The 16067-nt window shown below is 48.2% G+C and overlaps 1 protein-coding gene across 1 annotated transcript; it reads right to left on the bottom strand.

Moving 5' to 3' along the window:
• Positions 1-67: 67 nt before the first annotated feature.
• katnip (katanin interacting protein) lies at positions 68-16053 on the bottom strand. Its single transcript, XM_084669878.1, is given in 29 exon segments — positions 68-1715; positions 1870-1955; positions 2620-2780; positions 2914-3015; positions 3132-3271; positions 3659-3769; positions 3946-4013; positions 4152-4339; positions 4859-5024; positions 5162-5339; positions 5485-5563; positions 5695-5921; positions 6303-7061; positions 7992-8612; positions 8615-8846; positions 9774-9911; positions 10064-10273; positions 10355-10451; positions 10898-11004; positions 11281-11438; positions 11597-11728; positions 11957-12215; positions 12555-12695; positions 12871-12972; positions 13062-13183; positions 13444-13619; positions 13931-14019; positions 15169-15280; positions 15907-16053. Coding segments are annotated over 28 exon segments (4920 nt in total). The 5' UTR covers positions 15181-15280; positions 15907-16053; the 3' UTR covers positions 68-1656.
• Between the last annotated feature and the right edge of the window lie 14 nt (positions 16054-16067).

The following is a 16067-nucleotide window of genomic DNA, read 5'->3' as shown; positions in this document are numbered from 1 at the left end:
GGTCAAATATGGACATCACATGATCTTGGTCATAGTGCTCATGCTATCAAAATAAACAATCACAACGTTTTTAAAAACATCATTTTATTGAATTAAATATACTTACCATAAAATAATATATACTTGATTAACAAGATAAAAAAATTATGTATATATTTTAAGTTTACAGAACTAGCTACCACTACTCAAAGCAGGACTGAGGTGCACTGTTAAACCCACTTTTACTGACTCTTAAATCAAATACATAAAACTGCATTTTGAAAACCATGTAATTCCCTTTGTCATATATAGATATATATAAGAGATTACAGTGTATTGGATAATAGCCTATATTGTGGCCTAACAAAGCATCAGATTTAAAACACAAGTTTAGCCTCAGGGATTACTTTTACTGTACATGCAACAAAATACTATTATATTATAACTTTTACAACATGAGCAATATATTTTAACATGTAATGTAGAACAATGTTTTAATGAGTATTCATCCCTTTTTTAAATGTATTCATTTTTTGAGGTATATAGTCAGTATTTGCATATTCGTTGTTTCTGTTAGGTAACATTGTTAGGTGACTTTAAACCTTAACCACCCAGTGTAGGTAATAACTTTACTTCCTATGTTAACACATTTGTTTGTTTGTTTAATTATTTTTTTAGCACTGGGTGTGTCAAAAAGACCTTTCAATATCAAACAGCTTTAATAAAGGTCACTTAGTTATCAAACTAGTCTTTCTACTCGGAGGTTAGAAAAAACATTGACCAATACATTACTTAAAAATATAGACTTACATCTAAGAAGCAGTTGTAGTTTCTGTATTTTGCTTTTGAAGAATCAAGTGTAGTGTGTGTGAACATCTGAACTTGGAACATTTCCTGACTCATATTTATGGATCCAACTGAGATGCTCTTATAAGCTCAACACAAAAGCTCTCCCAAGTGTCAAAAAACCTCATTTGCCTCAACAAAACCCAACTGAGTTATAATAGACAGGTGGAAATACTAACTTTAACTGCATAGCATTCAGACTTGTGGGGGAGTAATGAAGTAAAGCCATGGGGCATTAAATATATAACCCTTTAGCCTATTTATCCGTACAATACATTTATAAATTGTGTGAGCAAAGCACATCTCCTGGGCTTATTTTTCCCCTTGACCAGCTGTACACCATGAGCAGCATAAATACACAGCAGTACTATATCACGCAGGGAGCAGCCATAGAGTAGGACCAGGCACGGATAGGGCCAGTAGCAGCCATTTAGGTTGACCCTGACACTGTGGAGAGAACCTTTAACACTACAGGGACTAACAGTGCATACAGGACCTGTATAAGAATATGTGGTTATCTACATAGGATGGATGGGGACCGGTCCAACCAGAAAGTGGAGGGTCAATCCTGTGGGTGCATATAAACCTTGTGCTTCTGTACAAGCCCTGTGTCTTGAACAGCAGCTGTGGTTGACACACATCGTCGTGTCATGAAGATGCACTCCACTATGGTGTGGCGTCATGGTGGGTTCAGTCAGGGCTTGCCAACAAAAGCCCCTGAGTGATTTTGAGCAGAGTTGGTCAGTCAACCTTCCTCTCCCCACTTCCAATCCCTCTCTCCCACACGTATCTGGCTCCAATTCTACCAGTCAGCCTCTCCTTCTGTCAGACTCAGAACCTCCTCTTCCCCAGCTTGCCCGGGTCCGTCATGCAGGTTTTAGGTCGAAGAGCTGCATGATGGGAAAATTCATGTTTGAAACTTTGTGCAATGGTTGAAGACCAATTAAGTCATTTTGTTCCAAGAGTCTTTTTTTCCTTCTTAGGATCAGATTGATGGACAAGAGCGACATAACATCCACAGCTTAGCTTAAGTGTAGAACATACCTGGATCAGCCGTTTGCTTCTTCTTGTTGTGATGGACAATTTGATTTTCATTGGTCATCTTCACATCCTGGTCCTCCACGTAGTTGCTGCAGTGCAGAGAAAGGAGAAGGAGGGATGTGAGTGTGTGAATGTCGGACCATATCGGAGCATGCTGGAGCACGGTACAGTGGAAGCTATGGTCACACAGTCAAGCAGGGAGAGCAGGGGACCAGAGTCTCGACTCCTACAACGGGGGGAGGAATAGAGATGGGAAGAGGCAATGGGGTTGGTGGGTTTAGTAGAACTGGGTTCTAGAAGCGAAGCTGTGGAATGTAGATGTGGGGATGTCTGGGCGGTCGAAGCGAACTGTTCTACGATGAGGATCACCCACAGGGAGGGGAGCTGACAGACTGAAGGCTACTGGGACTCTGTTACTCACTGTTTCAGGTGGCGGCTACTCCGAGCGCTGGAGTGGAGAGAGCACACCTCCATTCAACACAAACTCACAGGTAAAGAGACGATTCACGACCCTACATTCAATTGTAATCCACTGATTCAACCCAATAAGACCACCAATTGTTCCCATACCGATGATGGTATAGAGAGTTTTGATCCCTGTGTGACAAGGACACGTATGCCAGGCAATGGTAAAGCAGCAGAGCATCTCCGCACATGCGTGAGTTAGCATGAATCAGTATCGCCATGTGTTTAGCCCAACAGGCAGCGGAGCCAATCGTATGAGTCGTGTGAAGTTCCGTGTGACCAGTGTACCTGATGACAGTGTTCCTCTCGCGGTGGGCGATGTGGGCGTTGTCCGTGAAGAGGATGGTGTGGTAGGGCACCACCGGGTCACAGGTGGGGAGGATGCCCCGGGCCACTTGGCTGACGCTGTTTAAAATACCGTTATACACCAGGAGGTCGTCCACGAGCAGCTGAATGACAACACACACACAAACATTACTTATTTTTAGGCTATTTGGTCTTGGAATCTTATTTAATGCAATTTCTTAGCTCTTGAGGGTACTGATACTAGACTGGGTTGTGGAATAGAGGGCAGCTCCTTACCCCAAACTCCTTCACCCCTCTCTGGGGAGTCTTGGAGTAATTCCACAGTTTGATCATGGACACAGTGATCGGCTGATCAAATATGACATACACACGATTTACCTGGAGAGAATCAACAAGCAAAGTCATACCAAGTAGGGATCCAGACTGGTTAAGACTGTAGGTTGAGTACATTTTCTCTCCAAATCTCAGGAACACACAAACAAACAAGTCCTTACCAGTCCAGGCAGCACTGGTGCTAGCCACATGTGTCTGCCATCGTGGGTGCTGTTAACACCATCTACCAGCTTATCTGGAGTCCTCACATCTCCCTTTACACTGTCCAGCACGTTCACACTGTCTGGGAATGCAGCGATGTCTGACACAAGCACCGTCAAGGGACACACAAGGAAATACGACCAACTAGTAGGAAGGCAAGTCCATCTGGAAAGGCAGATAGTGCCCTGAGCTTAGGGCGGAAACTGCTCGAGTGTGGTGGGCCTGCTGCAGCAGCCATTCCCACATCCACCACTAGAGGGCCTTGCTCATTCACAGTTGTTCATTCAGCAGAGACTTTTATCCAAAGCTACTTCCAAGAGAGAGCTTTACAAAAGTACATGGGTCAATGATTATAAACAACGAGATAGTTGCTCAGGCAACTTCAGGATATCTGTTTGGTAATTTTCCAACAAAGGCTCAAGGCAGACAGATATTTGGTAGAGTAAAAGGGTAGACATCGTTCAAGAGACAATGACTGGGAGGATACTGTTGTCACTCAGGGCGATCTTCTGATCGTTCTGGTCGTAGAACTCCAGGCCGTTGAGTCCGATGTAGTAAGGGTCCCCCCAGCTGGTCAGCAGCTGCAGCTGGAAGATGACTGGCAGCCAAGGAGTTAAGGAACATACAGCCCAGAAATAGTAAGCCTCGTTTTCACCAACTGTCCCACACTAAACTTTATTAGTTAGCATTTCCACTCAGAACGGTGACAATGTCACAGTAGTAAGGGGCCTCTCTATGATTTGTGATGCTTCTGTGCAACACCAGAAAGGATACATCCACAAGGCATGATGGGAGCTTCGTAGTCCATGCTGGCCTGCTCCTGTCTTCTACAGCCTCCCCTGCTATCAACAAACACATGCTTACACAACACTCTATAAGTGTTGCCTTTCACACAGATAACACATGCTAAAACACTGCGTAACGCTATGGGGTGTGTCATAAGCAAGGTGCAGCATTCACAACACCCGTGAGTTTGTTACTTGAGCGGGTAGGCAGAGTCCGCGGCCGCCGTGCTGTCCAGGCCGCCGGGGCTGGAAGACTGCAGGAAGTCCGAGAAGAGGATCTCCTGGGCAAAGTCGAAGTGGCAGTTCCCTGTTCCCTTCCTGATGAGGAAGCCCTCTGCTGGAGAGATGGCCACATCATCCACGTACACGTGGATCACCTTCACCTACGGACGAGGAGCACACAACACTTTCAGATGAAATATGGTGGGGTCAGATGGCTGAGCGGTTAGGGAGTCGGGTTACTAATCAGAAGGTTGTTGGTTCGATTCCCGGCTGTGCCAAATGACGTTGTGTCGTTCACCCTACTTGCCTCGGGAGAATGTCTCTGTTCTTACTGTAAGTTGCTCTGGATAACAGCGTCTGCTAAATGACTAAATGTAAATGTGCGTGTAATCAAATTACACGTGCCAAATTTAAACACCTGTGTCTTTGAAAAGGGACTGTTTATATTGGTCTCCACCGATCACTTTGGATTCATCTAGATGAAATATCTCAAGTACCGAGATGTTTAAGTGGGAGTTTGTTGGCATGTTGTCAACGCTAAAGAAAGCGGATGTAAGACACGAGTCAACAATCTTTAGACGTAGGTTGCTTTGGATGACAGCGTCTGCTCAAATGGAAACGGGAATAAACCTCCCACCCTAAGAGCTCCTTCTTATCTGGCTGAGCATGTCCGCTCTCACCCCTCTGTAGGAGTCCTCGGGGGACTTGTTGTAGTTCCAGAGGCGTAGTCCAGCTACAGTCTGGGGCTGTTGGAAGGTCACTGTCAGGGTGTGCTGCTCTCCTGAACAGAAGGGGATCAGCCACATGTGCTCGTCGTCAGCGGTGATGTTGTGGCCGTCTATGAGTCTAGGGACACAGAGGACAACTCAGACCCTTCACTCAGTGAATGGAGAGAGACAGAGAGAGAGACAGAGAGAGAGAGAGAGAGAGAGAGACAGAGAGAGAGATCCAGGAAGCAATGATAAGGAAGGGTCAAGGCTGACTTGTCCAGGGTGCGCAGGTCCTGTCCATAATCGGGTAGGTCGTTGAGGTCGCGGGGGGAGGCAGCTAACATGGACAGGTCCAGAGGCAGGCTCTCCCCTTCCTTGCCCACCACCTCCAGCCCAGTCAGGCCCACGTAGTGGGAGTCTCCCCACGTCATACAGAGCTCCAGCCTAAGGCCTGGGGGGGGTGGGCAGAGATGTGATGACATCTATCGTTAGAGGGGGAGTTTACACTGGCCTTCTCAATAGATATTCAAAACAGTGTTTCAAATGCTATCTTTTTGTTGTTGTTGGCATAAACAAACATAAATAACTAGACTCACACTTTCCACAGTACATTCCTGGAATCTGATCCATGGGCTCTTCAGACTGGCAAACAGTCTGGTTGAGCTGAAGCTTCAACTGAAAAACAAAACCTTTCACTCAGACGCAAACATTGACAGCAAATGAAGGTCCATCTCCGAAGGGTCTCAACTTCTCCCAGCTACAGTTGAATGCGGCCTTCTAGCCGAGCATGGAACTACGTTACCCACCATGCCTGTGGTGCTCAGAGACAGGTCCTCCCCTCTGAAGCCCGCCTGCGTAAAGGGCCGTTCCTCCCCCTCTCCGTCCGCCGTGCGGGGCCTCTGGAGCTCCTCCTCGTGGTCCAGCCCCTCAGAGCCCTCCACCTCGCCCTGGAAGGTCTCGTCGTAGCGCGACATGGCCTCCAGGATGTCGTCGTCGGTGGTGAAGAGAATGGTGTCGCCAAACTGGTCGAGGTCTGAGGGGAAGGAAGAGTAGACACAGGAACAGTTCACCTACAGCGACATGGTTATTTTGGATTAAGTCATATCGTAAGAGTGACAAGTATAATGTCAACTACAAGTTGAAGTATATTTGACTTGAGGTTGTAAGTAGCAAAAGACAGCAGCAAATCTTGTGTTCTCAACCTTTAGTGTACATCTTAACCTATAAGATGTACACATAAATTAACTAAAAGTTAACTATAGTCCTGCCTCTTCAAAGACGACAGCTAATATCTTCTAATGAGATCTTATTTTAAAGAACTCAGGCAAAGCATACCATGGTAAGCCAGCCAACTTTCTCTAATGACCCCCCCCCACCACCACCAGCACCACCACCACCACCACCACCCCCGTACCTCCAGACAGGTTTCCAGAAGCCTTGGCGATCTCCCCCCTGAAGATGCACCTCCCATCCAGCACCATCTCCACCTCCTTCACCCCCCTGAAGGAGTGGATGCGTGACTTGTTGTAGTTCCACACACGGATCATAGCAACCTGACAGGGGGCGCCAAACTCCAGAAAAATGACATGGCTCCGCCCTGGGGTGAAGGGAGCCAACCAGAGGTGCATGTCGTCCTGCGTGCGGTTGACTCCGTCGATCAGGTTGGCGACCACGCGCGGGTCCTTCCCATAGGCCGGCAGCACGTTGATGTCCGGCGGGTCGGCGTGGATGTGGGCGGGCTTGAGGGGTTCCCCGCTCGAGCTGAAAACCTCCAGGCCGTTGAGGCCCACGTAGTGGCGGTCGCCCCAGGTGGACAGGATGTGGATGACCAGTCGCTGGCCCTGGGGCAGGACCGGGATCTCAAACTCCTCCTCTCGCTCAGGCTCGGCGGACGGGTCGTCCTCGGGGTCGTCCGGCACGGCGCCGTGGGGGCCGGAGCAGGAGGGGGGGCTGCGGGGAGGGTTGAGTGCCGCGCCGCCGGCCGCCATCCGTCCCTGGCGTTGGAGGAACTCGTCGAAGATGTCGCCCTCGAAGCCCATGTTGGAGATGCGTCCTCGCTGGCACTGGTTGAACTTGGTGAGCGAGTCCCAGGATTCCATCAGGGTGTCTTCCTGCTCGCTGCGGAGCTGCGCCCTGGGCGTGCGCTGTCTCCGCACTAAGGACATGGGCTCGTCTGCGGAACACACACACACACACATTCCACAATGTGTCATAAACAACTCAGGAAACCCCAGCACAAAATTCAGAATGTGGTCCTGATGAAAGACACCCTCTTCAGTGTATGTGTTAAAGAGGAGGCACATTTCATACTAAACACCCTCCTTTTCACAGCAGCTGCTGGTAGAGTGATTCTCTGCTTCATTGAAAACAGCCTGTGGCCTAGTTCAGACTGACAAGGGCCACAAAGAGAGTGCTCAGGACACAGCAGGTGGTCCAGGCATGTCCTCTGTGTGTGTGTGTGTGTGTGTGTGTGTGTGTGCGTGTGTGCAAAACCCAGATTGGGGAGAAATAATAGTTGTCTGCTTGCAGTCTGGGAGATCAGAAGGGATTATTTGGAATGCAGATTTGGTGTGAAGCAGCAATCTGCCCTGCACTGTAATCTAATTTGAGGTTATTTTTGCCATTGAACAAAGGGAGAACATGTTAACACACCAGAACATTTGAATCCCCATGTGGCTCACAGAGCTGGAATTATATTTACATTACTAGAAAACAAGGCTGTGTTTTGTTGCAGCCTACTGACAGTCACGTTCTAAACCAGGGTGTTTAGACATGAGAGAAAACACATTGTACAAGGGCCAATGGGTTGGGCCTGATTGACCATTTGTTTATAGAAAAATGATAGTGCTAGGCCTTTAGCTTTGCGGTATACACACTGTACTGCAGCAATAATGTTATTCACCATAGGAGTACAGCTCTGTTCACCAGCCACACAAGAGACACACTAACCTAGGATGACAAACCGATCTGCAGTCCCTACAAAGTAACATCTCAGATAGACGTGTGTCATTTGTACCAACGTCCCTTCACACTCGCTCATTTCCGATTCACACAACGTTGCTACGGAGACATGGTATGAGCTAGGAGCCAGGAGTCGACCTACCAGTACAGGACAGGCCGGTGGCTCCCTGGTGCTGCTCCTCTGCTGGTCTTCCACAGACGTTCCGGGCCGCGCTCCTGCGTCCGCTCACGGGCCTGTCCTGGGCCGGCCGCTCGCCCAGTTCCTCCAGCAGGTCCGGGCTCCGCTCCAGGGGGTCTGCACTCCACTGGCCCCCGTTCAGGCTTCGCTCCACGCCCCTGCACACCCTCCCCGGGTTACAGGACAGCTCGGGGAGCACGGAGGAGGGGGGCGCCACGGGGGGTTTGGGCTCCACAGACTGCTGGGGTACCAGCCACAGGGGCCTGTCCCTCTCCCGTCCCTCGCAGCCCTCCGGAGCGCCCCTGCTCAGGGGCTGGAGCCACTGGGGAGTCCTGGAGGAGGAGGAGGAGGGCTGGGTGGTGACGGTCAGCTCCATGGGGGCCGCGGAGGTTGTGTGCTCCAGCTGCTGTTTCAGACAGAGGGGTTCCTCGGATGGGAAGTCGAAGGAGTTCCTCTGTTGGACGGAGTACAGGGTGGAGGAGGTGATGGGGGTGATGGGGGGGAGTGGAGGGTGTGTTCTGTCCTGCATGCCTACTCTAACCTGGGCCGGCCCCTCTGTTAGTCTGAAGTCTAGGTCCCGCTGGCTGCTCCCCCCTCCGGCCCCCTCGCGTCGTCATGACGCTGCGGGCTGGCGCCCCTCAGACTGTGGCCAGAGGACACGGGGCTGGGAGAAAAGGACTCTGGGAGGTGGAGTGCCTGGAGGTCGATGGTGGTGCTGTAGTCAAACACTTGGTTGCCACAGCCTTTCTCCAGCTCTCCCTCAAACACCAGAGTGCTGTTGAGGTAAAGCTTCACATGGCGCGCGCCTATGTCCAGGTCCTGATAAACAGAAACAGCTGTTTTAGCTTCAAAGTAGATTAATAACTAGTGCAGACATTCATGACATGTATGGTTTAAAATGCAATGGACTATTCTAAATGATATACCACACAGAGAAAAAGCAAAAACAAACTAAGTCTTCACACACTTTGACACAACACCAGTGACCAAGTGCAGAGTATTCCTGGCCATGTTTAAACCGTCCTTTAACAGGTTTGTAGTCAAGTCTAAACGCCACAGACAAGTAGCCTGTTCACAGGCAAACAGACATGGTGGATGGCTAAAATCCAAGTCAAATCTCCTCAACCCTACAGCCACTTTACCAAACCCCCGGTGCTAGCTCTCTGACTTCTCAAATGCCTACAGCCTTACCTCACCAAACACTGCATCCCAGTCGCATCATGAACTTCACAATAGTATGGATTATATTCCCATATGGGTGTAGTCCATTGTCAGGAAACCCCTTGTTAGCTTGGTCTTGGTGGCCCTGTTCCCGGGCAGTGTGTGTTTGAGTGTGTGTGTGTGTGAGGGCAGGCGGGAGATAGAAGAACCCCCAGCCTCCCTAAGGCTAATCCCTTTGGGCTAATCTCTCACTGTTCTACATTTGGACTGGTGGCTTTCAGTCACTGCTTAAAGAGACCTAGCTACTCCAGCCCTCAAGACCCAGTATAGCCTGCCAGCAGAGGAGCTGGGCCAGACAGCATGGGTTTAGGACTCACTGTTACTAACCGCTGCCATGTGGCTAGGTAAGCAAACACTGTATAACCTTGAAAAGGCAAAACCCCCACAGGCTTAACAGATGTGTATTTCGATATCACACTATTATTAAAAGCCGTATGTCAGATTCAAATGGATGCCTAATCATCTGGGACTCTGTCGCTACATGAAACATTGTTAACATTGTTAATTCAGGTGAAGGGCTCCTACACTGAGGCCCCTGTTGTAGTTCCAGATCTTGACCCGGGATATCCCAAAGTCTGGAGAGCGCTCAGCGTTCCTGAGGATGAAGTAGAGCTGGATGGGGGGCTGGAACGGACACGTCCACATGTGACGCTCCTTAGTGGTCTGTCAAAAGAAAACACACACCAAAACAAGGGAATACTCAATACCGAGATGAAAATACAAACTCTAAATAAAGTCACTGATAAATGTCTAGATATGCAATGAAAATGGCTTCAGATGTTTGTGTTTTTTTTACATTTGAGCAGATGCCTAACCTTAGCTTTGCCATTGACCAGCGCCCCCAGGTTGCCGGGGTAATCTGCATTCCTGATGTCCAGGTCATGAGGTGACACGTACAGTTTCCTGTTCCTTTGACAGAAAAACTGCATCTCTGTCAGTCCCACCTGTCTGTCATTCCCCCAGTTGGACAGGATCTCCATGGTGACGTACAGGGTGGGTGTCACCTCAGCCGAGGCCTGCCTCTTCTGCTGCGGGAACACAATGTCAAGCTTCCCTCGCCCCTCAGTCACCCTGAAGCGCTGGGGACACGTGATGTGGTGACTCACCAGGGCAGGGCTGCTGTCCGTCTTCACCGGCTGGGTGATGCGGTAGTTCGAGTCCTCCTCCAGCTTCTCCAGGGCTTTCAGCAGATTATGCTGCTGCCTGACCAAAAGGACCACAAACAGCCATTTTATTGTTTGTGTCTTTAACAGCTGTTGGTCTTTCTGTCCTTGGAGACGGAGGAAGTCGACGTGTTATCCCTGGCATCTGTTGACCTGTACTAGAGCGCTGATGATTCTGCCTCAGAGGCTTGTGGCTTGATACGCAGATCAACATTACACATAACTACCTTTAAAGGGCCTCAAAGGTGTTCAATTACGTTCAAGAACCAGGTACTGAATTACCACAGGTTAAACATGGCGTCAATGAAAGCACCGGAATGAGGACGCTCCCTTTATGCAAGTCAAGTCCAGACTGACACAAGCTGAGAGTAACAAACCATAGTGGCTACAACATGGCAAACCACCTGTCTCTAATTCCCATGCAGTAGTGAGGGGAGATACGTTCAAAGGCGCAAAGCTATTCCAGGTTCTGTTATGGTGCTGTACCTCGTGCCCATGAGGGTGATTCTCTGCATGGCCCTGGTCACCCTGCTCTCTTCTCGGTCACTCATGTCCTCTAGCAGCGAGCCGTTCATCATCTGGTGTCCCCTCGACTGTGGGAGGGAAAATCAAAAGGGAGTACTGAGGGAAGATATTTCAACTAAGACCAGTTTAGATTCAGACCCATCCGAAACACCGGTGCATAATATTGTAAAGCTCCAGGGAAACAATGGGATATAGCAGAGAGTGAGAAAGTAAGCCCTACTAAAACAGAACAACACATTTACATCATGTAAACCACGCTAAACAAAAAAACCCATCAAATATCATTTATGGAGTAAAACAGTTCCTAACATGGACACAGGAGGCAGTTACTCTGGTGGTCTGACCATGTTGTGGCTGAAGGTCCTGGGCTGGGGGCCGTGGAGCGGGCTGTTCTCTCTCTGCAGGGCCTGGAGCACCCTGCAGGCCGTCTCCTCTGGGTCCCTCTCCTCACAAGACACCTTCCTGGCAGCAGACAGTGGGTGCTCTAAACGACTCTTTGGCCCTGGGAAAGGATGGGGAGGGAGAGAGACAAATACAGAGAATGTTGGAGAGAGGGAGGGACTATTTAGTTGTAGTGTCTTGATTGTTCCCGTTATTGGCATGAGAATAAGGCCATTTTATGGTACGCTGATCAACTAGTTCCTTCACTGATAAACGTACTTTGAGAATCCCTGCTCTCCTTGGAGGGTGGCCTGTCAAGAGTTTTGCTCTTCACCAACATGGGCTTGGTGGGAACATAGGCCTCCATGTTGTCTTTCCTCTTAGCGGACAGAGAACGTTCAATCTTACGCCCTGCAACGTCAGAGAAGGGAAAGTGATGCTCAATTAAACTATTTCAATAAATCTCTTATGTCTACTCATCTGTGTCTGGTTTATATCATCTGTGTAACATACTATCACATACAACCTGCTTTCCTTTATCAGTGAAAAGGAAGTACAAGAGTCGACAGGAGGTGGTCATGCAGACTCACCCCTGCAGTCAGTTAACATCTAGAATAAGGAGAGGAGATGTTATAGTACCTTTAGGAGACGGCCCAAAGTCCAGTACAATGAGGTCTGCAGGCTCCGCCTGACCGGCCATGGAGTCAGAGGGCCGTGGGTAGCTGGAGGAGGTGGAGGAGGAGGTCTTGGTGGAGGACGGAGGAAGGCCCAGCTCCTCCAGACTCTCTGTGCTCTCGTCCCGTTCGATCTGCTCCTCCACCCACTCCTCCTCCGACTCCTCCCCTGCCGACCCCCGGCTGCTACGCCGCATGTTCACCTCCAGGCTCCGCCGCAACACCTGCCGACGACAGACAAGGCTACTGACACGCACACAAGGGTACTGTGCGTGCACGCACTTGAGCAAACATGAAAACCTGTAAGGTACACAGTCTTGCATGCAGATAGTGTGCTTTGATTAATGTGCAGTATGTTACACTAAAGAACACTGACTGTTACGACTGGGGAGATAAAAATATTCCACACGACAGAACTCCTTGGCCCGGAGTCTCTGTGACAACGACTCACTGCATCCCATCACCAAACATCATTTTCTGCGATATCACTCTCAAGGCCAGAGGCCTCTCTCTATCCCTGTGCGCTATATAACCCAGGAATTAAATGTAATCTGTCCACTCGCCTTGACCTCGTCAATGTTGAGCAGTACACGCTCATTGTGTTCAGGGTTGGCCTGCCTCCCTCGGCTGTCAGCGCGGGGGCTGAAAGAGTGTGACACCTTACAGGCGTCACGGGGACTGTGAGGGGAGCGGGAGCTGGACCTCTGGAGAGAGAGGTGGACCGGGGGGGGTTGACGGTGGGAGGGGGCAGAGAGAGAAAAGAGAGATGCTAACTCATCCAGGCAGCTGCTACTGAAGCATAACAGTCAGATGCACACTTATTCTACAGCGAGGCGCAGGCCGCCCACACACCGCTTGGTCATTGCTTACAGTTCCTACCTCCATGTCAGCGCTCTCGTACGGCTCAAAATCTTCAGAATAGCGCTTTTCCGGGGAAACTCGCAAACAGGGTCCCTCTTCCGCTCGGATATTGAACGAATTCTGCTAAGCGACAGAGAAACCACATTGTTCACGCACACACACACACCACCGCGACGTTCGGTAAAAGTTAGCACTACAGCCGGCTCTACCTGGACCCATTCTCTCCTCTGTACTGTTCCCGGAGCAGTGCGGCTCCTCTGGCGTTGGGCCTGCTCTAGATCTCCGACGCCGCCGTCCTCAGCTCTCCGTGCCGCGTGTCTTCTCAAAGAGTCTGGGGATGAGTCAGAGCACAGACACGGCATGCGTTAGAGGCAGTCCTCCCCCAGAGGAAGACCAGGCGCACACACAGATGGTCCTCAGCACACAGTGAGAAAAACATGGCTGCCAGTAACGACTGTCACTATCATTAATTCAGTGACGGTTGAGGGCACAGGATTATACCATGCCAAGTGCAAAGTGAAGGGGTGGGGTGTTGCGTGTCGGATCGTGAGTGATGATCATTGTTTGATCCGGATGGGTCCTGGTGCGTACCAGCAGTGTGTGTCGTTCTGGATGCGGGCGGTGGAGAGGTGAGAGACCTCTGGTTGGGTTTCTTATGCTGTCTGCTAGCTTCGGCGTTTGCCCCGTTCAGATAGATGGAGAAACCTTGCTCCAACCTCTCCAGATCTATCTCCTTTTGGTCTTTGATTTTCAGCCTCTTTAGTATCCTTCAGAATGGGGAATGTTACAAGATGTCAAACAGACAGACCCAGAGATACTGTAGATGGCTACAATAATCCTTATGTGTTAGGTTCTTAGGTTTAGTCAAACCAATTGAAATGTCAGAAAATCATTGAGTTTATCGCAGTGATTCTGGCCTTAAGCTTATGCTTAACACACGCGTGTGTCAAATAATCTCTCCGCACTGTACGTTGCCAATCAAAGTCTCATGTTTGTCAGCACTATTGAGTCAGGAAGTGTGTCTCGGCTGTGTGTAACCAGAGGTTGTGCTTCCTGAAGCTCTGTGATCACAATTCACCTGTTTTTCTGCTGGAGGGTAATTAAATATTCATCCAGGGTCTCTTCAGGGGCCGAGCCAAGCTTGCTTCTCTGCCACCTCTGGCTCCCCTTCACACACACGCACACACACACCCATATGAATCCACATACGTACAAACACACAAAAGGAAGCAGTGTCAGCAAAGTTTATGTCAGCTCTTTCAGGAATTATACTGTATCCAAACTGAATTATAAATGATGGCTACATCATTGTTTAGACTATCACACTTAATTACTATCAAAAAACAATCAAGTCTGGACTAGTCTACTACACTATATGTACAAATGCAATCAACAATGTGTAGAAACCATAACATTTGAAACAAGAGTGGTATCTTATTTTGCCAGCAGAGTTCAGGAACCTCAATGCAGATGATGTAGTATTGTAAATTTCACATTAGCAATACGAAACATTTAAAGTCATCAATATCATATAAAACAGCTGATTGTTTAAAATGAGTGGAACAGGACATGCATACACTCATGGACCCATGCAACCGACAACATGTAAACAGAAGATTAGAGACTCTCTGGAACATGCGGAAGGATTGAGGAAGAAGCTGACAGCATAAATGCTCAATATTGCCATGCTCATACAATTATTTACCCAAGCACGATGAGAAAACTGAGCACATTACATTCAATCTCAAACAAATTATCTGACACCACTTTTTCTGTGGATTTTCAGTACCAACGAAAATATTCAAAAAGGGAAGAAAAACAACAATTTGCTTGAGGATAGTGTGTAACAACGTGTTATGGTGAAGCACTGAAGCAAATAAAATGATCATGCTTAAAAATAGATTGAAAGAGCGCTATTCTCCTTACATAGTCTCTAGCAGCAAATTAGTCTACAGAATCTGTGAGACACAGTAAAGGTGATACTGAAGCACTGCAAGAGTAAAGGGTAAAGGTGAATGAATAGAATAGAACTAAGCAAAGACAACAGAAATAAATATTATATAATAAACATGAAATGATATGCACGTTAGATATCTTTATCAGCGTAAAATACGTATTGTACCAAACGCAAAATACTATGCTAACAGTCACAACTTATGCAAACTATTAATATCAGAATACATTAACATGTCTCTTCATCTTAAACAGCTTGTGTCTTTCATTCACTGACGATGCATGTTCATCACTTAAAAAATCTTCACACAACCTCGAGGTCAATAACGGAAAGCCTAGACAAATCACACACTTTTCTCATACCTCTTGATCCATCGTAGGTCGGTGTTGATTGGAATACCCTTATTTCCACATTATGAGGGGAGGGTGAAAAGCCGTTTTGCTTCATGTATTCGTGAGCACCATACAGTCAGCTCTGCAGAAAAAAATCTACACTCGTCATAAGCCTAACTACGGCACTTATGAATACAGCTGTTGTGATCGCTGCTGCATAATAAAGCATCCATTCCAATGGCCCACCAGGGACAATTCGCATTTCCCGAACAAGAAAAATAATGCATCCCGTGGATAAAATTCTGGCCTTTGCAACAGAAAGGTAAATTATATACGTCCGTACAAGGCGTTATCGTCGTTGCCAAATTTGAATACTAGGCAAGTAGTGTCAGGGGCCGATGTCAACCACGTTATATATGGCAAATAAAACTCGTCTACTATTATATGTGCTGCTACAATAGACTAGCTGTAGTTTTAATTGCGTCGTTCTTTCACATAGTGCTAAGGCTTACTTACATTAAACAATGGGCTCAACGTTTTTGCAAATACATGGCTAGCTGGCTCCAAGCTAACAAGTGTTGACATCTGGACAAGAATTGTAGAGGATAGCTCGACTACAGTACCAAGCTCGCTAGCTGGATTGTTGCTGGATACGTTAGCTAGGGTAACAGATTGGCTAACAAATGGTTTGTAAGTAACCTCAATATCCCGTACTTTCCATCACCTGATTTCTAAACGAGCGCTTTGACTTAAGTCGTAACTACTCACACCGTTTTGAAGCTTTTTTTTGTCAGTTCTATTTGTACGTCGGTTCGGATTCTTACGATTAGTTTTTTCGATTCTCATGTGCCTTGCATTCGTTGTTGATAGCAGTTGTTGGTGCTGGTTACTAGGAGAGTTATCCACCAATGACGAAAGTTCCTCTGGTC

This window comes from Hypomesus nipponensis, chromosome 13 (genome assembly GCF_054491055.1).
Source record: "Hypomesus nipponensis isolate SF chromosome 13, ASM5449105v1, whole genome shotgun sequence".
NCBI classification, from domain to species: domain Eukaryota; kingdom Metazoa; phylum Chordata; class Actinopteri; order Osmeriformes; family Osmeridae; genus Hypomesus; species Hypomesus nipponensis.
Note: the sequence above shows the minus strand (reverse complement) of the source record. Positions and strands in the feature narration are given on the sequence as shown.